We start from the raw sequence: 26,801 nt of genomic DNA on the forward strand, positions 1-26,801 counted from the left end.
GCCAACAAAAGCTTGTTGCAGTACCAAAGCCACCATCTGAGGAAAAACCAGAGCGATGACCAGCATCTCAAGTAGGACTAGGTATGTCCTTCTAACCAGAAGAAGTTATTGCAATAACTCAAAACAACATAAAAGATTAATTTTCTCTGCACTGGCAACTGTAAGAATCTCAATCATTCCATCATACCAACCTGATAATAATAAGAAGGCAGATTTCAAGGAAAGGTATTGCTTTTCTCATAAACCTAACTCCAAACCAGCTGAGGTTTGGAACAAAACAAAAAGGTAAAGGCTTCTCATTTATTTTTTATTTCTTGGCTTCAGATGCATGAGGGAAAGAAAACCAGAGAGAAAAGTTGAAAGAAAAACATCTATTCAACATCAAAACATTCGAGCTGGTGGTAGAATTCTATCAACACCATAGAGGAGAGACCTCTGTTAAAAAATAGTGATAAAGGCAGGAGTTACTCAGAGTAACATAAAACAATACCAAGGCTAGGAGAGTTGGTTAATCATATTTTTTACCCCTTCACAGAGCACAACTTAGTGATGCAAGACAGGACAGAGACCAATCTCAATAACAAGTAAAATGCCTTCCACCTCCTTATTCAAAGGTATGAAATGGCTTGGGATTTAGGCTGTTTGGTTTGGGTTTTTCAAGGTATATAGAGACTGATACAGATCTTCAGTGTACTGGGGGATGTGCAGGTTTATCAGCAGCTCACTAGATTTCTGAAACTGAAGTCATGCTGTATTTCTGCCAGGTCTGAAGAAAGATCTGCACCTGTGGCTGAGTAAAGCAACACCAAGACATCCACTGACCTGGAGGTACCAGCTCGTTAAGAATCCTTAAGATGTTTTTCTCTCTCCTCCCCTCCATCACTGATCCTGAGATTTCAGGCACCAATCCTTCTATCCCAGATGATACCTCTATTCTCAATTTAGAGCTTTTTGATGTGCATTCATCGCTTAGCACATCTCTCTGCCCTAAATAAAGTTTTTGCTCTTTTTTGATACAAATCCAGTTGAGCTTCAGAGCAGAAACTCTAATCAGAAAACATTAATTAGGCTGAAATAGCTAGACATAGCTGGTGGTTTTCCAGGTGATCTGCCAAACTGAAGGAGGGCCAGGTTTACAGAGCCACTTATTTCACTCCAGCAAGCAGTAGAAGAATTTTTAAATAAGCCTCACTGGCTTTTAAGTCCTTTCCCCATCCTAATTTAGAGGAATTACCAAGATATATGTAAATATTAACAAGTAGAAACTGAACATACTCAGGAACTGCTAAATCACAGAGTCATCATAGGATCATAGAATGGCCTAGGTTGGAAGGGACCTTAAAGATCATCTTGTTCCATCTTGTTCCCCCTGCCCTGGGCAGGGAAACCTTCCACAAGACCAGGCTGCTCAGAGCCCCATCCAGCCTGGTCTTGAACACTTCAGGGATGGGACATTCACAATTTCTCCAGACAACCTGTTCTAGTATCTCACCACCTTCACAGCAAAGAATTTCTTCTTAGTATCTAATTTAAACCTACTCTTTCAGTTTGAAGCCATTCATCCTTGTCCTGTCACCACATGCCCCTTGTAAGAAGTTCCTCTCCATCCTCCTTGACAGCTCCCCTTAGGTACTGGAAGGCTACAATTAGGTCACCTCAAAGCCTTCTCCTCACCAGGCTGAACAATACCAATTCTCATAGTCTGTTTTTGTATGAGAGATGCAACAATTCCTCTTTTTAAACTTTCATACTTCCAGGTTTATTTTTTAAAAAAGTTTCTGCAAGACAAAAGCAAGCAGTTTTAAAATAACTTCAGGAGATATCCATCTTGTCCTTCCAGCCTTTAAGAAGTGTCTAACGTGAACTGTTGACACCATTTAGGAGAGGTCCAATCCACACATAGTTTCTACCCCATCAAGTCTATGTCTGTTAGGTGGCCCCTGCCCCCTGAAGGTCATTATACATTCCACCAGGACTCTAGTGACCATGGCACAGTCCCATCTTTCAGACAGGAACCTTCCAAAATTAACCAAGCAGCTCTGGTTTAGTGCTGTGTGTGCTCACCATCCAAGCACTGCCTGCACCATCTGATGCACAGTGAGACTCTAGTTCAGGCAGTGTTTGCTTACAATAGATTTTGGCTGTGGGCAAACACTTGAGGTCATGCTGACAAATACAGCAAAACTTGGAAACTCAGGGAAGGATGACAATAGATTTTGAAAAATCTGACCCAGCAATACAAAATGGCAACTGACAGAACTAATGGAGGATGGATTGAGTAAAGGATAGTATTTTCACATGCGTAAAAATATTTTGAAGTTGATTCTGGTGACAGTGACAGATCCATAAGGACATTCACTATGCACTGCAATACACGATGGGCAGCACTACAATGTGCCAGGGAAGCAGCCCCATCTTTGAAGAACAGGCATAGATCCATCTAAAAACTGATTAGACACATCATGTTTTTTAACCCAGAAAATAAAAGGCTGCATGAGGACTGCTGAAATTTCCAAGGTACTCATTTGGAAGTGGCCACCATTAAATTTTATACGATTTACCAGTTAAGCTGAATGTTATGCTTTTATTATCACCAGCAATCAGCAGAATTAAATCCCATGCCCTAGTAATGCCCCAGGAAGAGTGCTTCTACTTTTGCATAATAAAAAGAACGAACTGACTTCAGCCCTGAAAAATTAAAGGATTTGTCATGTTTATCAATTAAGACCAGAGCCTGAAGTACACCTTCAGACTACTAAGAGAAAGTTCTTCAGTCCTGCTATACCAAAAGAACAAGTTTGCAATATCAAGGGGATAAAAACTCAGCAAGGGTCTAATACACTTCAGAATGTCAAGCTTGGAGTGGTATTTAGCAGACCTGCTTCATCCACGCCTCCTGGCTCTCTGTCAGCATGAACATGTTATCACTGTTGCAACTGACTGCTGGCAATTCCCTGTGATGTTAATGAGTTCTGAATTTATGCAAAGTCTCCCAGTTGGTGCTTCCGCAAAATCTAGCAACAGAGAGATGCCAAGGCAGGATACCTGTGGTAGAAGCATCTAGCTTTCTCCCAGTTATTAATTAATATAGCAAACCAGACTTCAGTGGCCATTTGAAAATCTTTCAAAACACGTAATTGACTGGCCTAGGAAAAAAGAGTTGACAAAGATGCATCACAACCCTGTTTTGAGGTCCTACATAGCTATTGAAAAAATTATGACATATTCCTATAATCTGATGAATCTTTCACAAAAGACAAATCAGAAGCCGGAAATAAAATGTTTGATCCTCAAAGCAATTAGGATTTGCAAAAAGCTGTTAGGACCTTGTGCAATCAAGTAAATCTGCAATGACAGAAGAACGTCACAGCTTTTTTACAGAATTATCCACGGTCATTCAGAATCACAGCCACTGTCAAATATCCATGGCTTAATAAGAAGGAGGAAATTAAGTGAGCCAGCATCAAACACACACCTCTTATGCCAGTAAAAGAACCTTGTGCTCCCTCAGCAAGGTCCTAGGACATTAGCTACCGTGCTTCCCGAAAACCAGCACTGCTGTGCACATTCCACTAAATATGGATTCAAGGGTAAATCATTTGGATAAGCAAGGGGAAACTTTGGGACTACTGGAGTTGATATCATGAAATACTGGTTTCCAGATCATCGTTGAAGAGAGAGATGGCAAAAACATTCTCCATCTCATGTGCGGATCCAACAACCAGGGTCCCACTCACTGGAAAGAGTCGAAGTGTGCACCTAATTCACCCATTTGTTGAATCGAGCACAACTTATGGTCACAAACTAAGCAGAAAGCACTGCTCCTCTAAAAGTCAGTACAGAAGCACCTCTAATCTTGTAAGTGCTAGCGGTTAACCTTGTGGGACAAACTTCTCTTACTGGGTTGGACTCTATGTGAAATAATTTTTTTCCCAAAATTCAGTGATTAATCTTTAGAATTCAGTGTTGCAAATACAGAACCTTAGAGTTAATAAAAGCTCATATCTGACATTTCCCACTGCAGCACAGGGGAACTTCTTTTCTGCAGAAAGCATGAATTATAAATTCTATGTAGCTACATAATCCAAATAAAACATTCTTCCATAACCAGATAATCGCTTTATAATAATTCTTACATGCACAGCATGGATCATCTCAGCTATTTTCACAATCACTTTGCCCTAATTTTTGCAAGAAGTACAAGAAATTCTTTTCCCAGAACTGCTTTTGTGATATGCTTTCTAAGGTACATCCACCAAAGGGTTTGGCTCTGCTGGAAATGATGAAAACGAGGAGCAGTATGACATTCTATTTCATCAGAGCAGCAGAGGAATGGCTAATGTTTTGCAGAATTCTAGACTATTTCTTCAGGTTTTATATTAGCATCCTGAATGCTGTAAGTGGCAACTCCTGCTGCTTAAATCTCAGTACAGATGTGTCACAACATATTTTCAAGAAGAGCTGGACATGCTCTAACTCCTTTAACAACACCCATTTCCCCCTAATTGCAGTGATCAAAACTGGAAGCTGATCTGACTTTTGACACACACATTAACAGAAATGGAATCACAACCCAGCAGTTTCTCCTTGGCTTATCAACTGCCAAGAAGCCAACGTGAAGTGCAGCTTTTACACGCTCCAGTGGGCTAGGTGACCTCCATCCTCAAAGCCTGAGAACATGCTGCTCCTGTTACTATTCTCAGAACTGCAATTCCCTTTTTTCCCCCTTAAATAAAGGGAAATTAAGATTAGAGATCTAGAAAGACCCACAGGCCCAAAAGAGATTGGTAGGAGCAGAGAGGAATGGTTAAGTCTTTCCCTGACCTATAACACAATTTTCCTGCAAGATCTTTTAAAGTTTTAGAATTCTAGGCTTAGAAAAGAAAGCTTTTTCCGCTGTTTTCATATCACATGGATCCTGTGAAAGACCTATTACACACTTCCATTCCCATCTTATCCACATATCCCCTAGCTTTTCTCAACGGATACCATACTAGGCTTTCTCTTATTCCACATATATTCTAGAGACAGATGCTGTGAGAAACAAGGTTCAGGTATGGTGCATTGCCTTGTGCTTTCAAAATAATTCCACATTCACTACCACTAGGGCTCAATGCCACAACTAGAAGGCACCAGATAATTTTGATGATGCAGGCTGTACTTATGCTAATCTGTTTTGCCTCTGGAACAAAGATGTCCCACAGCAGCATTAGTGGAAGTGCTGCTGCAGAGGGGAGGCTGTGCAGTAAGAGCTGGTTCCTGTACTGACACTGGAGCACTGCACATTCCTCTGCACACCTCAGGCCTTTGCTCCAAACTAGTGAAGTCTGGAAGGTTGAACCTTCACTAATTCTGTTCCATCACCATGAGTGCCCCTTTCCATGCACTGACTGAAAAAGCAGCGACTGCACAATCTGTATGTGGTGTTCAGCTGGAGAGTCTGCTCTGGCCATCACAGACAGTGTATTTTTCATTTGCATCACATGCATGTTGTTGGGAAAAAAGTCATGTTTTCATACAAAGAAGTATATTGTTTTTAGACATGCAAATCACAAGATTCTGCCAGACAAAAGCTTTGCAATGCCATCTCTGGTTAGGAACATTCCTATCCATTTTTTCTTTTCAATTAACAACATGCACCCCAAGCAATGCATACCTCCTTGCCTCCCTCTCTCATTTTTCAGGTCAGTCTGCTCAAACAGCTCCTTGCATGTTCAGGTTCTGCAAACTTCAGAAATTTTAAAATTTGTCTTTTATTACACATCAAGCTACTTACAACAAATGACAACAAAACGAGTTTGATATTAGAAATTAGGCCCTACAATTGAGTCACTACCAATGAGGATAAGATCCATAAGTATTAAAATTATAAGTACTTTCCTCTACTATATTAAACACCACAAGTAAAAGCCTTTTAAATCAGAGATTTCTAACCAAGTCCCCCCAGGCACTTTCCTGAAGTTCAACCCTTAACCTGTATTGGTGCATATTCCTCACTAGGTGCAAGACTCTACACTTAGCTTTGTTGAACTTCATTATTTGATTTGAATGCCCTTACCTTCTCTTCTCTAATAGATATTAGACCTTCTGCTTCAACCCCAAGAAACTGCTTTCCTAGAACTAGCTGGCTCAGAACATGGGAAGTCCCATCTGCCTCCCTTGCCCTATCATTAATCTGCTCTAAGGCTGGTACATCAGCCAAAGAGTGAAACGTGAACAGTTCACTGTCTGGGGACATGGCCTAAGCCAAAAGAGCTTAGGCAAATGTAAACAAATTTACTCTTCTGAATTTACAAATGTGGGTCTAACCAACAGGTCCTTTTCAATACTGCAATACACTGCCAGTGTGCCCTTCTGCAGGGACTACAGTACTTCATCACTTAAAGGGAAAAAGTAACAGTTTCTTAAGTTTGAGACACCATCACAGAGGTGAGCACAGAAACTCAAAAAATGTCAAATCACCATAGTTAATAATGCAAAAAAAGTGAAATGATGAACTGATGAAGACACAGATTTAATTGCATTTAAGGGAGATAAAAATGCTTGGTCAACCAGGTAAAAAAGATCTACTGGCCAGCTGTAAGACATCTGTTTGAAAGAAAGGAGCATGAGGGTCCACCACCAAAGCAGGCTATCTCATGCCAGCTAAAAAGCACCTCCAATGCCTCTGGCAAACTTGCTGAAAAAACAGAAACCACCATGCCCCAAATTCAGTAGGGAATAGGGAAGGAAACAATAATTAGATCAGCATAAGCAACTCTGACATTGATGCAAGAGCCAAGATTGGTTTTCACCCAGGGCCACATACAAACAAAAACATGAAACAAGAAATAACCTAGGTAAAGATTTTGCTTGGGTATGGGTGTACTAAATCACTAACTGACATTCCCATGCGATCAGTAAAGCACGCAAGAGAGAAATGATCATTAGAATATTGCTGCTCTGCCTGGCTTAGGAGAAGGATTATTAGACTGAACGCTGCAGAGCCCAAAAGACAGGTGCTTGTACAAATGGGACTTGGCTCAGAAAGGCAACTGAAAAGAAACGAAGAAAAAGCAGTGTCAGACAAGCATGAGTCAAGACACCATACCATGTCCAAAGAGGAACAATCCATGGTTCTGGATGCTGAACAAAATAGCAGCTCCTCAGATAAGCTCTAACACAGACTATTCTGGAAGCGTGCTGAGGAGAGAGCTGAGGTATGTTTGTTCTACCTGCTTCAGCACTGCACACAGAGTCTAAACAATGTACTCTGGTAGGCAGATGGTGCTGGGTTACAGGAGTCACTTGGTGGCCAGTTATTTGATAGCCAAAGACTTTGTTCTACGCAATAGAAATTAGCTGGCTCAGGAAGAATTTAAATATGTTCTAACAATGTAACTTATTCACAGCAGAGGCTGCATCCCCAGTAGAGAGCTTGCCACTACAGCTGGAATATCTTTTTAAGATGAAACAAACAGTACCCTCCCTTTTCCCTTCTCTTTAGGAAATAAGGTCTTATCCATCTTTAGAGAGCCAGGGCTCTTCTCAACAAAATCAATATGTGCTACCTTCAACTTTATTAAAACTACACTTTTCTCAGTCCACAATTAAGATGACTGCACCTCGCCTATTAAAAGCAGTTGGGATGCAGCCTGAATACTCTGCACATATTTAGGAGAGCACTTCTTTGTAAAGAAGTTTCCTGATGTGATAAAACCTTGCTATCCTGTGAATTGGTGATGGATGTGTCCAAAAGTTCAGCAGATTTGCTAGCAGTTACTCTTCAAAATCAAGCAAATTTCCACCTACAATTTCACTCACTCTTGACTCAGTAATACTCAGAGACAAACCAATGAAACAAATGTTTGCTTCTGACTGCTTACCACAAAATGGACATTAATCCATTGCACAAGATGACACTAAAATTCAAAGAATAATGGTTCAGACTACAAAGGCTTTGAGCTGAACTGATGGATTTACGAGTGGCAACTGGCTGCATCACTACAATGTCAATTTTATAGTGCCAGATACAGAATAACCTTGGAGGAACCTTATACTCAAAACCGCACAAGACCTCACTGAAGATGTATGGCATGTGTGAGTGTTGAGGGGAAACACATTTCTACAGACTGCCTATGGAAAGTGACAAATAACTGATCTACGTAGAAGCTGAAAGGCAACTACTCCAGCCAAGATCTTAAAATGTCTAAAAAAACAGGTACACCATTGTCACTGACTGACTAGAAGTCCTGCTGTTAGCCAACTTTTAATCATCTAGCCCACAGACCAAACTGGTATTGGGTCTCCTTCTCTATCCTTACTAAGTTCAGGCTTCAATTTCACCAAAAGTAAAATGTACCTCCAGACAGGTCACAGCCCTGTTGGTAAGCTGAGGGCTTTCCTGGAATGAAGTCCTGCAGAAATTAAGGCATGCCTTGTTCTTCTCTCTCACCCTGGAATTTTCCTCATCTTGTCTCTTTACAGACCTGCCACTATCTACTGGCAGAGAAAGAACACAGCTATATCAGGAGCAGAAATTGCTGTCTGAGTAGGTATTAACATCACGCTACAGATAACAAGCTCTTGGGAATGATAGTAGAATCCCAAGAGTGGACTGTGCAGATTTAATTGTTCATAGAGTTCACTGCCCCCTTTTAAATACCTTTCTTCACTCAGAAGAAGATTTCCAAATATGACTGACAGAACAACTGTAGTCAGAACTTATACAAAGAGGTAGAGAAGAAGGAGCAATGTTGCTGCAGAGACAGTGCCAGCCAGAACACACTCCCATATCCTGACAGGTCATCCTCCAGACACAACAGCACATCCCTCACTGCCTTCCTTTGGGAGCATGTGCTGGATTACTGCTGGAGTTTTAGCCTGGCCTGGGATGGTAACAAAAATGTTCCTGTACCTCTGCACCTCAGGCCTGACATAGGACAGAATCCCAACTAACTGCAGTATTCAGGGAGGCCATCTTTAGGCCACTGTTACAGATGACATGACAGCACATCAAAAAAAGCTGTATAACTAAAAGCAGCATTATCTGAAATCAATTTTTTCAGGACCCATAGTCCTGCAACATTACAAATCTCATGTACTGTAAGCATTTACAAAATAGTAGCTGTGTAACCCCTGGGCTACGTTATAATGAATATATATAAGGATGACATTTTCATTTTAGAGCTTTTTCCTTCTAGAAAAATGAGGGATTTCTGTACCTGCACTATAGAACTAATGTTATATTAACATGCTATTTATAAGCCCTACAGGTAGAGCATTTCATTTTGCTTTAGTTACTTTTGGTTTTCTGTTCTTCATTTTCCTCATTTTACAGAGAGATCTTAGTATGCAGCACAACTTTCTTAAGGTGAGATAGGCAGTATTTTGCAGAAATAAAGAATGCAGATTTTATAAGCATGCCAAGCACTCATACTCTCTGCTGACTAAAATTACAGTTTTTTAAAAAAACGAAGTATCTGGTAGATAATATAATTTATTTTTATTCTCTTTTGATGTTAAAAAACAAAGCTGTACATAAATGCATCTTCTGTACCTTCAAAATTTCTGAAAATTTTACACTTTCAGAACTGGTGCAGATTTGGCATCTCAGCTGAAGAGCCAGCAGTATCACTGTAGGATTTGGCTGAACAAAACCCTTACTTTGGCTGTCATCATCATAACTAGAGCTACAAGCCTGAGGCCCCTGCTGGCAAGGAACCAGGCCAGGCACAATGATTCAGATTGAGATATAGGAACCACCAGCCCAATTTCTCTGGAAAGAGCTCCCATTTTTCATGTGGGCTGAAAACCAGGAAACTGAAATACTGCATTCCTGCTGTTTTCAGAAAGTGAGCCAAAGTCTTAGAAGTTTGTGTCAAAGCTCCACTGAAGCTGCTGCACTTCGACAGATGCGCTCTTGGGAAAAGTGGTACTGATGCCATGTAAGCAAAAGCTCTTTTACTCTACTTTCATTTTAGTGCTAAGAACAGAAACTGCCTGTGTTGATCTACAGGAGCAACGTGTGATCCAACACTGTCACCTGTCACTCTGCCATCACATGCCATCCAGGGCTTGGTGCATGCAAGAGACACAGGCTTGGGAGGCATCCATGTTCCAACACACTCAAGATACAACCCCACTGCACTGTGCTCAGTATGTTCCATTTTAACAAAAATTCTAAGGGTTTGGCAAGAGTTTAGGTAACAGTCCAAAACACAGATTTAAAAATCACAGGGAGAGTGTGCAGTGAGACACCAGTGCTGAAGAAAAGATGTCTCTACACACAACTACAGGGCCAGCCGTTCTTATTTCAAAGAAAATTTTACTTCTTTTTTGTCTGCAGAATCCTCACTGTGCAAGTTTCCCTTCATCTATCTCTCCCTTTAATATCTACCACTGTAATAAGAATTTTATGTTAGGAAACATTCCCAGCAAAAAACTTGCTAGAAAACAAATTATCATAACAAATGCATCACCACCAACAGACCAGGAAAAATGGACTAGTTGGAAGTTAAGACATCAAATACCAACTCCATCAGCCAAGAAAGCTATCTAGCAAGTGTAAGTGTCCCAGAAATAATGAATTTCAGGCCTCATCACATCCCTGCAAACCCTGAATTGATTTTATCTGGAAATAACCCTCTACCCAGCAGCTACGGCAGAGAGACCTTTCTGTGAGTGCAGAAGGATCACAACAGGTCAAGTTGGAAATGGACAGTATCTTAGCAAAACAGAATTCCTGCAGTTGAGCTTGCATTATGTTTATAAGGATGACGTGACACAAAACATTAGGAGCAAACAGAACACCCTGTAAATTAGTTGATTTTTAATTTGATTTTGATTCATTAATTTGAAAAGGCGGACATTTTTAGAATAGAAGCCAAATGTGACCAATAGACAAGAACAGAAATGTGGATCAGAACACATAGTTCAATTTTCATGGACAGGCATGACGTGAATGTGACCAAGTGCCAGTTACCAGTCTGTCTTCTTTTCCAGAATGAAAATGTACAGAATTGTACCACAACATCAAAATATGCAGTGTAACGTGTCTCTCCAAGATTTGAAACACTGGGCCTCATCCCATCTGACAACTGGATGATATTTAACCAGGTTTATCCAGGTTACCAGGTACTGTATGCCATCTTCTCCATCTGCACATAGCAACTCTGTCTCATTAAGTCTTGTGCTGAACCTCCCCTTTGGGTGCACATCAGTTACCCAGCAGTTCTCAAAACACATTTGCAGAGGTCACACAGAGTCAAGCCAGCTTGCCTGACTTCACAATGCTTATCCAAACAAGCTGAAAAGAGGAAGAAAATGACTACCCACCTCATTAATTTCACATCACTGCATCCAATGTGAAGTGTTGGAGGGCACATATGACAGACCTGTCCAACATGCAACCTGCAGGCCAAATGCCTCTCAGCCCTGCAACATAATCCCTACCTGACTTGTTATCAGCAGAGAGAAACTTGCAGCAACCAGAGATCTTGGTAGGCTTTGTCCAGCCTGTACTAGTTGGGTGCTGCCCTTAGCCTTGCAATGGGAAGCCAACACAGACCTTGGTGGGACAAGGCTGTCAAAGAGACAATGTTCCCCAACCAGACATATTTTAGCTTTAAAGAACTTAGTTTTGCAAAAAGTCATGTCAGGTTCTCTGTCCCTGCTCTGTAAATAAAGCACTGGTTACTGTCAGGATGTGCTGCCAGCAGACACCAGACATTAGTGTACTATCACCCCTGACAGACAGCTGATCAATAAATAGTGCAAGTGGCAGTGGCAGGTCTGGAGGGCGGAAGGGTTCAGAAAGGTTTCAGACTGTGTTCTAAGAAAGATACAGCTGCTAAATGCCAAAGAGAAGCCAATCTTTTAATTTTGAAGATGGGCAGACCAGGAGGCCTGTCAGACGGTTTCCAGGCAGACCAGCAGCAGCTGTCCTGGAGTTCAGTATAAAGACATCAAAGGCTAAGATGACACTTTATCCATGCAGATGAACAGACATTCAAAAGCATGCATGCAGGTCAACAACACAAAGTTCAGGATTTTGAGCAAACCCTACCTTCACAAACCTCATTTCAGGACCTGTCACACACTGGCCAGCACTCAGAAGGAACAGTGCTTTCCTGGGACACCCTGTTCCCGTTGGAACAGGATGAAAAATATTTCATCTAGTGTATACTCTATAAATCAAGCAAGGGACCTTCTTTGTTTGCTTTTAGCAGGGAATAACGTTTAGAAACATTTATTTTTATACACAGATTCAGTGGCAAGTCATGGTGACTTTTAGGTAGCACGTGAAAAACAAACTTTTACTTCAGCTTTCTGGATGTGGAAAAGAGTGACAGATGCATCTCTCCCTGAGACCATTGGAAATGAAATCTTTTAAACTGGGAAGCAGACAGTAAGTCCAGAGATTATAATGTTATTCTGTACTTTTGTACTGATTTTGACAGGGATAAAGTTCATTTTCTTCACAGTGGCTACTGTGGGGCTGTGTTTTGGGTTTGTGCTGAAAACAGAATTGATAACACAGGGATGTTTTGGTTATTGCTGGGCAGCACTTTCAGAATCAAGGCCTTTTCTGTTTCTCACCCCACCCCACCAGCCAAGAGTCTGGGGGTGCACGAGAGGTTGGGTAGGTACACAGATCGGACAGCTAACCCCAACTGACCACAGGGATACTCCATACCGTATGATCAGCATACAAAGCTAGGAAGAAGGACAAGGGGGGATGTTTGGGGATGATATTTTGGAGGCATTTGTCCTCCCAAGTATTCATCAGGTGTAATGGAGCCCTCCCTTCTTCTCTGCGCATGGCTGAACACCTGCCTGCCCAAAGGAAATGGTGGATAGATTCCTTGTTTTGCTTTGCTTGTGTGCATGGCTTTATTAAACTGTCTTCATCTCAACCCACAAGTTTTCTCACTTTTACTTGTCTGATTCTCTCCCCCATCCTGATGTGGGAGGGAAGTGAGCAAGTGGCTGTGAGTGATTTATTTATTTTTATTTGTTAACTGCGTTTAAACCGCAACCTTAAAAGTACAGAATGGGAGGGAGAGTGACAGACACACAGTAATTGTAATGGCACAAAGCAGTAGCATTGGCCAGAACTGCATCACCCAAACAAGCTAATATGAGAAATCCCAGACTGGCAAGGATTCTTGCAAGTATCCAGTCCCTATCTGCAAAGTACAGACCAGGAACTACAAAGCAGAGGAAACCACCAGAAATGCTATACCAGACTTGCTACATCCCACTTCTTAGACCACTGTCAACATTTCCATGCCTGTGGAAAAATCCTATACACCCAATCACAACAACTGTGTGTGTAGACACCTGAACACTCAAGACCCCCTAAACCACAAGGTTTCACTATGAGCTCCAGTACTTAGAAAAGAATTGAAGACCTGAAGCACAGATTCAGAGTATTTTTAATGCAAGTGTTAAAGCTCTTTGTGAAATTTTTCTAATTTTAATGTTGAAGGAAACTGTCTCCTAAGCTTACTATCACTGCTGCCCAATCCACCATCATATTCTGAGACAACTGGGTTGGACCAGAGAAGCTGTTTGGATTCTGCCTGGTTCATGTCCATGCAAACATACATGTATCTGCAAATTCCACACTTCCACTATTATCACAGACTTTCTAGAAAACACTTATTGTTTTGTCTGGCAACAGCTTTTTCAAACTTGCTACTTTGACTACTATGCCTTCAATAAAACAAATAAAGATGGTCACTCTTGTCACATTTGTTGAGTCTCCTATATAAAAACAACAATAAGTAGGGAAGGCAACAAGCCTGTATCAGCTTGTATGGACAGTTCTTTGCCCACCACAAAGCCAAAGAAACAAGCAACAAAAAACAAAACAAAACAAAACCAACCAAACCCAGAATGCAACCCAAACTAAGCATATTTTCAGAATTTATCAACACTCCCACAATAAGAGAAATGTATTTCTTGCCACTGAGAGATAATTTGAGTCTGTAGACCTTGAAGAGCTTTTCTGTTCACAAAACACTTATGGTGCTCTCAAGTTCTTACAAACACTAACTGCAACAAGGAACTGAGGTTGTGTTTACACCAACCCTAAATAACATATGGTTTGATATATTAGAAATCTCAAAAGTGCTTCAGTGCTGGCACAAACCTAGCAACAACCTATCCTCACCTGCTGCTAAAAGGAACAGTGCAAGTATTTCATTGAACTACTTTCCACCTTCCCAAACAATTCATATGGCAGAGACTGAGGAAGATGGGAGAGTAAGGGGAGGGGAACACACAAGAGAACCTTTTCCAGGTAGAAAACAGAAATGGGCAAACATATTCAAGAGTTCTGTGGCAGGCAGATGGGGCACAACACATACACAAACAAGCCTGCGGCATTGGAGCAATGCAGCTACAAGCTCATAGAAGTCTTGCCTTACTTGATGATGGTCTAGCATCTCCCCTGGCTGCCAGCCAGCTGGCCTTCCTTCATAACCCATTTCAAAAGCTATCAAAAGCCCAGGACCACTCTACCTGCCCACTTACACATCTGCAAAGTCCTCTGAGCCTGCAGACTTCCTTCTCTGAAAGATTCCCCAGGGTCCCATGTAGTACTGTAACCATTATGTCAGGCTCTTCAGAGCTCATTAATTGAATATAATTGTGTCTATGACGTGAAAAAAACATCCTGGTATGAAAAACACATGCGGTGGCACGGCATCAAACCCTCACAGATTGCTTCCCTTATACAAATCATTTAATGTGAGCAAAGCTAATTTGACGGCGATGTTTCTTTCTAATTGTTCCATGTTGAAGGAAACTGTTTCCTAAGCTTACTATCACTGCTGCCCAATCCACCATCATATCCTGAAACAACTGGGTTGGCCCAGAGAAGCTGATGTTTCTTTGCAGAACACCTGGACTTTACACAAGATGAGCATCTCCTCGCTGCAGCTTGGTGTCGAGAGCAGGCTGTAAAACCATCCTCGGAGAAGGTCCTTTGGCTTCACAGCGCGTGTAACTTCAGACCGACCCCGTACAGCTCCGCTATCCCCGGGGAGCATCGCTCCGCGCAGCTCCCAGCCCGGGCTGGGCACAAACACCGCCCGATTCCTCCACAGACCTCACCTAGCTTATAAAAGTCAATTAAAAGCACAACCGTCCTCAGCGCCTACAACCGGGCTCCCCGGTCCTTCCCCCTCGTCCCCGGGCCATTCCCGTGCCCGGCGGCGGGAGAACACCCCGGGATGCCCCGGGAGCAGCGGCGTTTCCATCGCGGTAGGAGCGGAGCCGCCCGCCTGCCCCCGCCCGCTTCTGCTACCGGCGGCGCTCGGGGACACACCGGGGGAGGAGGAGGAGGACGAGGAGGAGGAGGAGGAGAAGAGGACGAGGCGGGGGGCAGGATAAGAGGATGGCCCGGGATGACACAGCAGCGGCCCCGGGCCGGCGAGGATGGCGGCAGCGCCTAGGACACCCCGTTATATAACGGCGGCACGGCCGCGCCCGCAGCGCCGACACCCGGGGGCGTGTGCGCGACCCTCTCGGCACCGGGGTAATTTCAACCCGGGCACAGCGCGGCCCCGCCCGCCCGCCCCTCACCAGCGGCTGCATCTCGGCGCGCACGGCGGGCACCTGGAACCGGTCTATCTCCTCCATCATCTTGGCGGCGGCGCCGAGCGCGGCGGGCGGAGCACGGGGAGCAGGGCGGGCGGGCGCGGGCGGCTCCTCAGGCGCCGAGAGGGGACAGCGACAGCGACAATGACAACGACACCGCCCGCGGCTGCGGCTGCCTCATCCCCGCCGCCGCCGCCGTGACTCAGCCGCGCCGCTTCCGGGTCCGGCCGCCGCCCCGCCCCTTCTGAATATTCATAAAGGGCGGGGCCACTGTCCCGCGCTCGGGGCCCGGATGCTGGGCTTCAGTGCCCCGCCATATATGAATATTCATGACGGGCGGGAGCGCTGTCATTGGTGACCGAACGGTGGTCTCCTTGCGGCCCCGCCTTCTTTTGAATAGTCATTCGAGGGCGCGACCACTATAACCAGTTTTGTGGCCGGTCAATCCATTCCCCGAGGCCTGCCCCCCTTATTGAATATTCATAAAGCGGGAGGGGCTCGGTCACCAGGTCGCGGCCCAGCTGCTCCGTTTCCCGTGGCACCGCCCTTATTTGAATATTCATCAAGGGGCGGGGCCTGCTGTCAGTCTCTCTGGGCCGCGGCGCTGTTTGCAGCGGCAGCTGGGATGTACCATTTCCTCCCTCGAGGGGAGAGCGGGGGGAGTTGGGGGAATGGCCGGGTCCAGCCGCCGCTTCCGGCGCGTTGCCATGGCTGCCGCCATCAACTTCCGGCGTGCCCGGCGGGCGCGGGATTGCGGCGAGGGCTGTCCGCTGCCCTGAGGGACGGCCATGCCCCCCAAGGCGGCCGACAAGCGCCGGCAGGTAAGGGCTTGCCGCACTCATGTGGTGGCAGCACCGTGATGGCGTCACCACATGCGCCGTGACGTCACACCCACATGGCGTCACCGCGGCGCCTCGCGGGAGGCGGCAGCCCAGCAGCGGGAAGGTCGATGTGTAGCCCCGGTGTGACCCTGTTGCCCTCGGTTCCTCCTCTGAGCTCTATCAGTGGTGTGACACCAGCAGTGACGTCACCGTTCTCCAAACCGCCACCCGTGACGTCACTGCGTGCAGCACAGATCTTTCCCTCCGGGTTCACAGAACCATCAGGGCTGGAAGGGACCCCCGGAGATCACCCAGTCCAACCCCCATGCCAAGGCAAGGCCACCTAGAGCTGGTGACACAGGAACACATCCAGGTGGGGTTTGGATGTCTCCAGAGAGGAGACTCCGTGACCTCCCTGCACAGCTGTTCCAGTGCTCTGCCACCCTCAGCATAAAGAAGTTCTTCCTCAGGTTGAGGTAGAACTTCTTGTGTTTTAGTTTATGGGCACTGTTCTTTGTCCTGTCACTGGCTACCACTGAAAAGAGTCTGGCACCATCCCCTTGTCACCCACCTTTAATATATTTATATGCATTAATAAAATCCCCTCTCAGTCTACTCCAGACTGAACAGGGCCAGCAGTGCATGAGGACATGCAGTCTCTCCTTGTAAAAGAGATGTTTCAGACCCCGGATCATCTTTGTGGCCTCTGCTGGATCCTCTCCAGTAGCTCCTTGTGTTCCTTGTGCTGACGAGCCCAGAAGGGGACAGAGCACTCCCGATGTGCCCTCACCAGGGCTGAGTAGGGTGGCAGGGTCACCTCCCTTGACCTGCTGCCCACCTGAGGTACCACAGGATATCACGGGCAGCAGGGGCACACTGTGGGCTCATGGTCACCTCATCATCTGCCAATGCACCCAGGTGCTACTAAGCAGAGCTGAGGGGCTGAAGTGACAGCTTAGGTTGCCCCACAGAGCTGTGGCAGTTTAATCAGCACAGCCTCTCTTGGCCTTCTTGAGTCCTGGCTGCATCATATTGTGTCATGCTGTGTCATGCTGTCCCTTCAGCTGCCCATGACACCTTGAGAGTTCTGTGGCATTACACAGCTCTTCAAACCAGCCTGTCCCAAAGCTGCAGCACTCCTCACTCTGTCACCTTGCTGTTCAGCCCTGTGAGACTACAAAGTCCTCAGAGATTGTCAGGCCATTTCATCACACTTCCAGTATGCAGCACCCCTTCCAAGGCAGGTCCCAATGCGCTCAAGGTGTCTCCAGCCTGCCCACGGATCTCCCAGAGACACTGAGCAGGCAAGATAAAATCCTTTTTCTTACAAAATTTTTAAAAATTATTTTAGTTATACCCCGCTGTGAGTTTTGTGTCTTTCCTTTTGCTTTGCTATTTGGTCTTTGCTCAGCTCCAGCAATGAAGAGGAGTCATTTGCTACCCTTCCTGGCCCTAAACCTAGACTGCTGTGGGGTCCCTGTTTGTGAGAACTCACTGTAATCCTTTGGTCTCTGTGCAGACATGTCTGCATGCATCCTCTTTTAGGATAAAAATCTCAGGTTAATTTGAATAATTCCTGGGTCTTGTCTGCTACTGGAGTATTAAAGTGTTCAATTTAAAAGTGGATGGTGGCCTGGCTGATAAAACCCTTTTGTTAACATTTTTAGATCAATCCCAACACACTTGATGTTAGGGTTGGTGGGAGGAAGGTTAGCAGGCATGGAAGCAAGAGTGAGAGGATCACTCTGACATTCCTAGTCCCCTACTAAGTACTAATGAGTATCAAGATACAAAGGGCTTTATAAAGTTTTCAAAGGGCACAAACTCAGAATCAAAACCCACATCCAGTCCTAGACAATAAAGATGTTTATGCTAAAATTGCAAAAAACCCATTAATCATGATGTGAACTAAACTTGGGATGAAATTCTTGCTCTGAATTTCAGTTTCTTTTATTGTCAGAATTTCCAAATAAATATTTTCAATAATTTTCAGTAGCCATTATCACAATACTCTGAAATGGAGAGGCTTCAATTGGCATGTTTGAAAAACTTAATATGCTGTAAAGGCATTGCGTTTATTTTAAAGCTCTTGAAACATCATAAACTGTTTAAACTCTGAGGATGTTTGGCTTTTCACATAATTTTCATCACAATAACCTAAAAGGCAATAATTTTAACTTGTCCTGTATTACATTTCCTATATTTGCCTTGAGCTTGTTAAATTTGATTGCTGTTTCACATCCTTTTATCTGCTAGAATATTCTTGCAGTGGAGGAATTGTGTGGTTGACTACCTCTGAGTCCAGAGGTAGCCAACCACACAATTTTCCCTCATTTTCCCTGACTCAGAGTACAGATGACATCTCAGTGGCTTTGGGAGTGTGGGGAGTGAATGCCTTTGTGCTTGAGGGCCTGATGTTTGATATCTACTTGGCCATAGTGGCCACTGTAAAACTAATTGGTGGGTCAAGGTTTAGATTCCAATTCTTGACAATAATTCTTCTGTAGTATTGTGCTCTTTCCCCCTGTCCCTCTGCTTTTTTTTCCTCTGTTTTTTGTATATTGCTTTATTCTTTATTAGGTTTTTCACTGCTGACTGCTTTCACTTTGAAAATTTTCTTCCTGAGATTGTTCTCAAAGCTGGGATACTTACCTGTACACCTGTTCCCTTTTACCATATATCACTTCCAGCTCCTTCTCTGCTTTCATGACTCTATGTTCTTCACATACTTAGTGATAAATTCTTGTTTTGTTTCTTCTTCTCCTTATGTGGGGGTTGTCTGTTCTTCTTCTGTGCCTGTCTTGTATCTGCATTCTCCTCTAACATCAGTTTCTGGCTTTGTTTCATTCTTTTTTTTCTTTATCCAGATGATTTCTACCTCCAGCTCAGTCTCCATCCCCCTGATGGGTGAAAATATGTCAAAGCTGGGCTGATCATAAGAATTAACGTCTGTGGTGTTCTGGATGAATTATTTGAGTTGACCAAGCCTGATTTATAAATGCCTGTAGGCTTTCATGTATTTCTGTACATTATTGAGAAACTTTAGTTTTCAATGTTCAAAGTCTTAAAATAGTGCTGTATGTCTGGATCTTTGTGCTTCCAATGCACAGCTTTGGAAATAACATATATGTATGTTCTGTACTTCAATAACACCATTCCTTTCATATGAAATATGTTATGCACAATTGAGCTCAACAATTTTTGTAGGGATGTGGAATTATGGAAAGGCATAAGCCAACTTTCCTGCATCAGACTGAAGGGAATGAGTGCATCAGATTCTCAGCTTTCCTGAAAAATTAGGTCTTGAGCATGGCAAGCAGGACACTCAGAGGTGTGGTACTAACAGCAGAGATGTGTGGCATGTGCATGGGCTTGCCAAAAGTGTTAGGGCATGGAACAGCACCCTGTTGGTCTTGTGTCAGTCCTGTGTGTGGTGCTGGGTGAGGAGAGAAAGTGGCCAGTGATTTTGAGAATGTTGTTTTGAACATGTTTGACAGGTTGGAAGTGTTTGTTTCAGGTTTCTGTGCCTTTGCTGTGTAGCTCGAGGAAAATCCTTGAGTCAGCTGTGTTGAGCACCCTGTGCTAGTGTGTACCTCAGTGCCTGCATCCACCTCAAGGAGAAGCAAGATCTTGTTATGGCTCCATAGCAGATCTTGCATACATTTAGCATTTAAAATACAAAATCAGACTGTTCAATCTTAACAGTTAGGGTTAACCTCACTGCAAGAACAGATCACTTAAGCAGTGCTCAGAAAGGGTCTGAATTAGGACAGAGAGGCATTTCTTTTTACCCTTGTGGTCTTCCACCCACTGACATTGAAATAGTTTCTTTGCTGTTCAGCAAGTCACAAAAGAAACAAATAGACCTCTTCCCCAAATACAGAAAACAATGAGACACAGTTTACTTTTTTTGTATTTTCTTATTTTCTATATTTTTTTCTTCCCCTGAGAAGGCTTTTAAAGGTGCTTACTTGTTCTTACACATGCATTAAAATATCCATGGAGTATAAAGCAAACATTCCATTTAGTGTTGCTCAGAAAGCATTAGAGAATGTATTGGCAAATAGCTCTTAAATTGGCATCCCTAGTGTGTGCAAATAAATATCTGGTACAGGGCAGGCTTCAAGTGACTTTGTTTCCATGCTGTGATTTCTTGCTCCTTGTGCCAGCTGGTGGTTTACTAAGGAGTTTGTTAATATTCAAAACAGGAATAAAAAGCTAAAACTAATAGCTAATATTTATTAGCTAAAGCTAATAAATAAAACTTACAAAATTGTTTTACAGAAGTGCCAGGCTTAGCTCTCATAATGTCTCTACCTGTTTCTTTTAGAATCCAACAAGTGCATTACTACCTTACAAGTACATTACATTTTCCCCACAATTCTAGTTAATCTCTGTCCTGTGCTGTAGAGGAAGTGGAAATTACTGTCTCTGCTCAGGAAGATGAACTAAACTTAACAGGAGTGTTCTGTGATTGCTCAGCCTTGTAGCCTGATTGTATTATGGTGACAGTAGCATGGGGAGCAGAAGGGCTGCAGGAATGTCTCTTTAATTATATATTAAAAATATAGTCTAGGTTTGTCATTTGCCCTGATGAGTGTTTCATTAATATGTAATCAATTTTCAGCTCTTGGAAAATTACTTTAATATGAACTGACACTTCAGCTTGTCAGAGTGACCAACATGCATCATCGCTGCTACTGAGCTCTCTGGTATTTTAGGCTGAATCTGTGAGTCCAGGTCTGCTTGTCCACCCTTATGCTTTAAGCATAAGGACAAATTTTACATTCCTCAAGGAGTCACTGAATAGTGGTGTCTGGCTCCTCACCATACAGTGACCCATTACAAGATCTAATCTGAAAGGGGCAGTTCAATCTGGCAGTATGGGAGAAAGATGTACTGTGGGAATCCTTAAAATCAGAGGGTTTTGGGAAAGCTGCAAAAGGCAGGCCTCAGAGACAGCAGAACTGTGATTAGAGCTAAGCAGTAGCCATAAGATAAGTCAGCAGAAAAGTTATGTAAGAAGTAGAAACGTAAGGACAAGTAGAACAATGGTCTGTGTGTTAATGCTTGTCTAGAATAACTCCCTAAGCTGCAGAAAAGTATATCTAGTGAGATATTAGGAAGTTCTAAGCTTAATAATGGAGCTCTGTGCATTATGTTTTAAGGCTTACAAGCAGGTATTGTATTCAAAATAAGCAAGCTTTGTTTTAACCAAAGGTATGTGTACTTATGGTGGGTGGATAGAACTACTGTCAATGTGCTTTTGCTCTGTGTGATTGGTCAAAAAACTTTTAAAGTGGTAACGTTAAGTTCTTGGTCTGCTGCCTGGGATGTGAGCTGATAGCATCTTCCCATTGTCATAACCATGTAATGAGATGCTGGAAACCAAAACAGCTCAAGATGTGTTCCTAGCAGTCCTGTCCTGTTTGTGATTTGTACATAGACCCCTGGCCAGCGATATGTACCAGTCAGCAAAGGCTGCAGTGACAACCCTTATCCTAGATGGCAGCACAGCACATGTGGGAACAATCATTGCATCTCCTGTTTGGATAGACAGGGCTGGCCTTGGGACTAACCTGAGGAATAGACACATTTTTCCAGGAGGATTTCTATGCTCACCAATTCAGGATTCAATCTGGTTTTAAATGAACACTGGCTCTTGAGAGTGAATCTCTGCTTCCTAGGTCACCAGGATGATTTAGTTACCACCAGAATTGCCACTGACAAGTCAGAGGATTTGTGCAGCAAATGATAAAACATTTGAAAAGCAAGGCTCTAGGAAAAGCAGTCAGAAGGAAACAGACTTGAAAAAACTTCAGAGCTTTTGATATTCAGTCAAGAATAGCAATAGGTACTGGTAGTCCTGTCTCTTTTGTATAAATTCGGTTAATGATTCTCAGATCAGCAATTAGTGACTGTCATGTCACCAGCAGAACGGAGAGCAATGTGAAAAAAAAATGTAGATACAGTAAACAAGAAGAACAAGACCTGAATGTATGGTTGAGTGCGATTTTTTTATTTTCTTCATTGCAGGGTATTCAGGTAATATTACTAGGGAGTTGAGGGCAAAACTTCTATTAAACATTGCAACCATCTTTGATGGTTCCCCTCACTATCTTTTTCTTTTAGGATGCAGAAATATGATACCTCTTATGAAATGCCAGCCTGGTAGGGCTTTCTTTTAAAACTTCTTTCTCATTTACAGCAATGGTCTTTAGAAAGTCACCAGTAGTTTCTTCTAATTTTTGTTTTCCTGTTTTATGACTACAGAAAAATTAAATATATATTATCCAGACATCCTACCCAAAATACAATTGGAAGTTCTTGTTGAATAGCTGAGCAGCAGAAAGACTCCCTGCTGAAGGACTGGATTTTGCAGCTATTTGTACCTCTTGGTGGCTTCTCTGTGATCGAGGGAACTGTGAGAAGGGAAAGGAATATTAAATAGCATTTAAAACATCACTTGTCATCTGTTTCCTCTTTTCATTTTTATTATCCTGCTAGATTATAGTATCTTTGCTGTATTCTATAGTCAATTCGTCTTGTAGCAGTAGACATCTGGCCGAGGGAAGAATTCCTATGTGCTGATATCATATACACCCTGGAAGAAAGATCCAGAAAGAAACAGTAACTTGGGTCTTCTGCAGTCTTTATCTAAGTACGGTGACTGTCGCAGGCTTCTAATATCTTTTTGCTGTTGGAAGTGTGGCAATCTGTTAATTTATTTAATGTAAGATAGTCGTCAGAGTAAACATTATTAGCCTCCATTAATTCTGATTCTGGCATTTTTCTCTGGAGCGCTTGAGCATCTCCTGGAGTGGTCAGAATCACAATGGTGACCTGGAGGTGAGAAACTCCTTAATGCCTCCTGCCTTAGTTCCCTAGCAACCATATCTGTTCTTTTTTCCCTCATGATTATAAATTCCTCATGATTATTCACACTCCTCTTCTTCTCGTTAATTAATATTATTATTAAAGGCAGGGATAGGAGCACATTTATTAGGAAGATTTAGGAAGACAGTTGATTTTTTTTTCCTGTAGCAAAACCATCTTTAGTTTATCTAGAATTTGCTGAAATGTAACTATTTGGATTGATTAGTTCTTTTTTGGATGTCTGATTTAGGCTTTGGATTGCAAAACCCCCCCACCACTCTAGATGCTGAACAATATGAACCAATAATCTGTAGCAACATAACCTGGGAGGACTGAAGTGAGGCAGGAAACCTACAAAAAACAAAGTGTGTGACTGTGGAATTAAGCTGTGTATCATAATGCCTGTGCCCAATGGAATGAAATTAATGTTTCCCCAGCAACCTTAATTCTCACATTTTCTAAGTTCTGAATGCTTCTCTTTGAGATGTTAATAATAGCTAACTTTTTTTCCCCCTATAGCTAATGTGAGACACAAAAATGTGGTTGAATTTTAAACATGCATATGAAGGCAAGTAAACATCTTACTAGTGAATATTGAATATACAATCATTATGTTGATTCATAGTTATAATTTATTTTTTATTTGTATTGCAGATGTGGTTGTGAATTCTTCCCTATTGTATGAACACTGTGTGATATATTTAGGTAGCTGTCAGAGCAAAAGGATTACATTTTTAATCATAGTTTATGGGTAATGCATTGTTACAGTAAAAAGAAAAATGGGGAAGCCATGGTTACAGGACACAAACTACCTAGGTGATATTAAGGATTCTTTATAACCAATGTGGCAGAGAGAACTTTTAAGAAAAGGTATTAAAAAGGAAAGTGTTCTGGCTTTGGAAAGATTTACAGAGAGCAGGAGCTTGCAAAAAAAGCCAGCAAAAGAACAAAGCACAGATACACGAATAACCAATAAAAAGGAATGTCAGGACTACCCTTTTCATCAAGCAGCACAGCAGTATTGTCTGTGCTATTATCTGAATTAGGAAACAGTAAAAGATTGTGTATTTTTGACTGACTTGTGTTTGCTTGCCAGCTTCTTGTAATAGTTTTAAACAGATCTACTAGTTTTGATGACCTTCACGTACTGCTAATATTGCCAAAATACTAGGAACTCATCTTTCCTCGTCTTATTTTTTCATCTTTGTGCCACCTTCCAGCTGGGTTCCAAAAGTTTGAGATACTTTGGGATGAACCTTCTGCAGCATAGCTTGCAGTAACAGGAATGATGCTTGCAGAGCAAAGTATGTCTTTGCTTTTTATACTGACTTCAATAGAGTATTGAGTCAAGTGGAGCTAGAGTCTGTACCTTCACTTGCGAGAGTACAGAATATCCAACAAAAAAGTCATTCAACTTTTGTTGTTGAAGTAGGCCTCTGCATTGTGAGGGATGTTTTATCTGGGCAGGAGACAAGAGTTTTGCTGAACAACCCAAGAATAAGCTAAGGACCAACTCCTTCTTAGACAGCTCCAGGTATGGCTCTCCTACCTTTGTGGAGCACACAGGGAAGAAAGCCCCAGACCCACACTGATCTCTGTCTTCTGGCTCCTATCCTCCCACTTCAGGTTTATTGTGTCTTTGGCATGGGCTATGTCCATACAGTGCAGCATTTGACCAAGGATCTGTGTCATAACAAAGTAGTTCTAAAGCATAACTGTTCAAGTTGGATGGAGTGGTTGGAGTTTCTTCAGTTCAAAATACCAGACATAATAATTTTATGTCATGTCAGTCATGTGTTTGGTCCCTGCTGTAGGGAACTACTTGGCTTAGTTCCAGGGAGCCCCAAAGCAAGCTGTCACAGTCAGCAAGTAGAGGCTGGTAGGAAAGCAGGCATGAAGCATGGAGAAGGCTGGTATATCTCACTGACAGATGCAATGAAACCTCCTCCTAGAGTACCCTCTCCCAGTCATACACAAACAGCCATCCTTTGATGAAGGTTAAAAACATTCATAGGGTCAAAGCTAAGACTTTCAGAGCCTGGTTCTGTATTTTGCAATAGTTTGTAAACTTTGTTGCACTCAAAAATCTTCTTTATGGGCAACGAGATCCCACAACTTATAAAACTAAAAATTTCATGTCAGTGTGACTGAAATTTTAGTCTAAACATTATTGTCTGTCCAGATGTATTCATTAAAGAAAATAAGAAATACTTCTGTGCAAAAAAAAAAAAAAATCAGTAATTGTGATACTGCTGTTGAGGTTGTTGAGGAAAAAAAAAAGCTTCCCAGTTTCTACCTCTTTTCTTGTATTTGCTTTTCCAGTGCTCTGATTCCTAAAGTTCATAGTTTGATTTTTTTGATTTTGCTGTTGGTGGTGGTGTTGTTGGGGATGTTATGATAAATTGTCAGCAGCTGGAGACCTTCTTTGGGGAGGATTGAGATGCCCATTTTGATAGTTTCTTCTTTACCTGGAGTTTCTTTTATATGCTAGCTAATATATTTCCCTTTTTCCATTGGTCTGGTGCTCCACATTACACCTGATATTACTACATATGGTGCTTTTTCAGTGTGCTAGATACTATTTTTTTCCTTCTTTGCTACACCTAAACCAGATTTTCTTCAGTTCCCCTGTTTGCAGACCTGCAATTCTCTAACTGGCCAGTGGTTAGATGCTTGCAGCTGTGGGGTCTGTGATGCCAAGTATGTGCTCCATGTCTTATTATGCCCTGCCTGTACTCCTCTGTGCTGTATCCTGAGTCTCCTCAGAGTCTCTCTATCATACCAGGCCTGTACTGCATCATTAAATTCCAGTTGTAAAACCATAGTAGTTGTGTACAAAGACAAAGGAAATAGAGCCAATTAGCCACCGGTCCCTGGTTGATTAGAAAAACTGTTCATGTTCTACTCTACAAACTCTTTATGGTAGGGGAAGCAGGGCAGGGTTTGTGTTGCTTCCTTAGAATGCACTCATAGCTGTAGCTTTTTTTTAGTCTCACTTTGAGATTTTAATACTGCTGCAGATATTTATACACAGGTGGCTCTTTGAGTTATGTTAATTGAAATCTGTGCAACTGCTAAAACCGATTATCCTGAGATCGCCTTGGCAATGCCTTTGCTAATGGATAAATGTTTTTGTAGACCCACTTACAAAGGATAATAGTAAGTAGACTTCGTTTCATGTTTAAAATTAAGAATCTGATTTTGATTTGGATCTGAATAAAACTCTGCTCTGAAAATCTGTTTAAGTCACATCAATTCACACATAACAAAGTCCTTGTTAGAGAGAGCCCTTTTTTGCCCATTGCCAAGCAATCACATGGGGGAGACAGGCCAGCTGCATGATCCAGTCATCTCAGTAGTGGTTGTGACACAGGACCTCTTAGCCTCTGCTCTGCAATCAGCCCATGGGGGGACTATAAAGGAAATGTTACAACTTTTGTCTTCTCCACTTGCATCACAAAAATTTGTATTTTGAAGTGAGGCATATTTTCTAAGCATAGAAATGTGTTGTTCTGC

At 42.7% G+C, this 26,801-nt stretch overlaps 2 protein-coding genes across 3 annotated transcripts in view; one reads left to right on the forward strand and one right to left on the reverse strand.

The window, feature by feature from the left end:
* Positions 1 to 15,647, reverse strand: part of FAM219A (family with sequence similarity 219 member A) — an 85,091-nt gene extending 69,444 nt beyond the window's left edge. For both annotated transcript variants that reach the window (XM_066568756.1, XM_066568755.1), the window contains exon 1: positions 15,574 to 15,647. In XM_066568756.1, the coding sequence (XP_066424853.1) occupies positions 15,574 to 15,633 (60 nt within the window). In that variant the 5' untranslated portion in view covers positions 15,634 to 15,647. The remainder of the gene's footprint in view (positions 1 to 15,573) is intronic.
* Positions 15,648 to 16,324: 677 nt separating this feature from the next.
* Positions 16,325 to 26,801, forward strand: part of DNAI1 (dynein axonemal intermediate chain 1) — a 139,660-nt gene continuing 129,183 nt past the window's right edge. The window contains exon 1 of the mRNA XM_066569125.1: positions 16,325 to 16,409. Coding sequence (XP_066425222.1) covers positions 16,377 to 16,409 — 33 coding nt within the window. The 5' untranslated portion in view covers positions 16,325 to 16,376. The remainder of the gene's footprint in view (positions 16,410 to 26,801) is intronic.

The sequence above is a fragment of the Molothrus aeneus genome, chromosome Z, assembly GCF_037042795.1.
Source record: "Molothrus aeneus isolate 106 chromosome Z, BPBGC_Maene_1.0, whole genome shotgun sequence".
Classification (NCBI taxonomy): Eukaryota; Metazoa; Chordata; class Aves; order Passeriformes; family Icteridae; genus Molothrus; species Molothrus aeneus.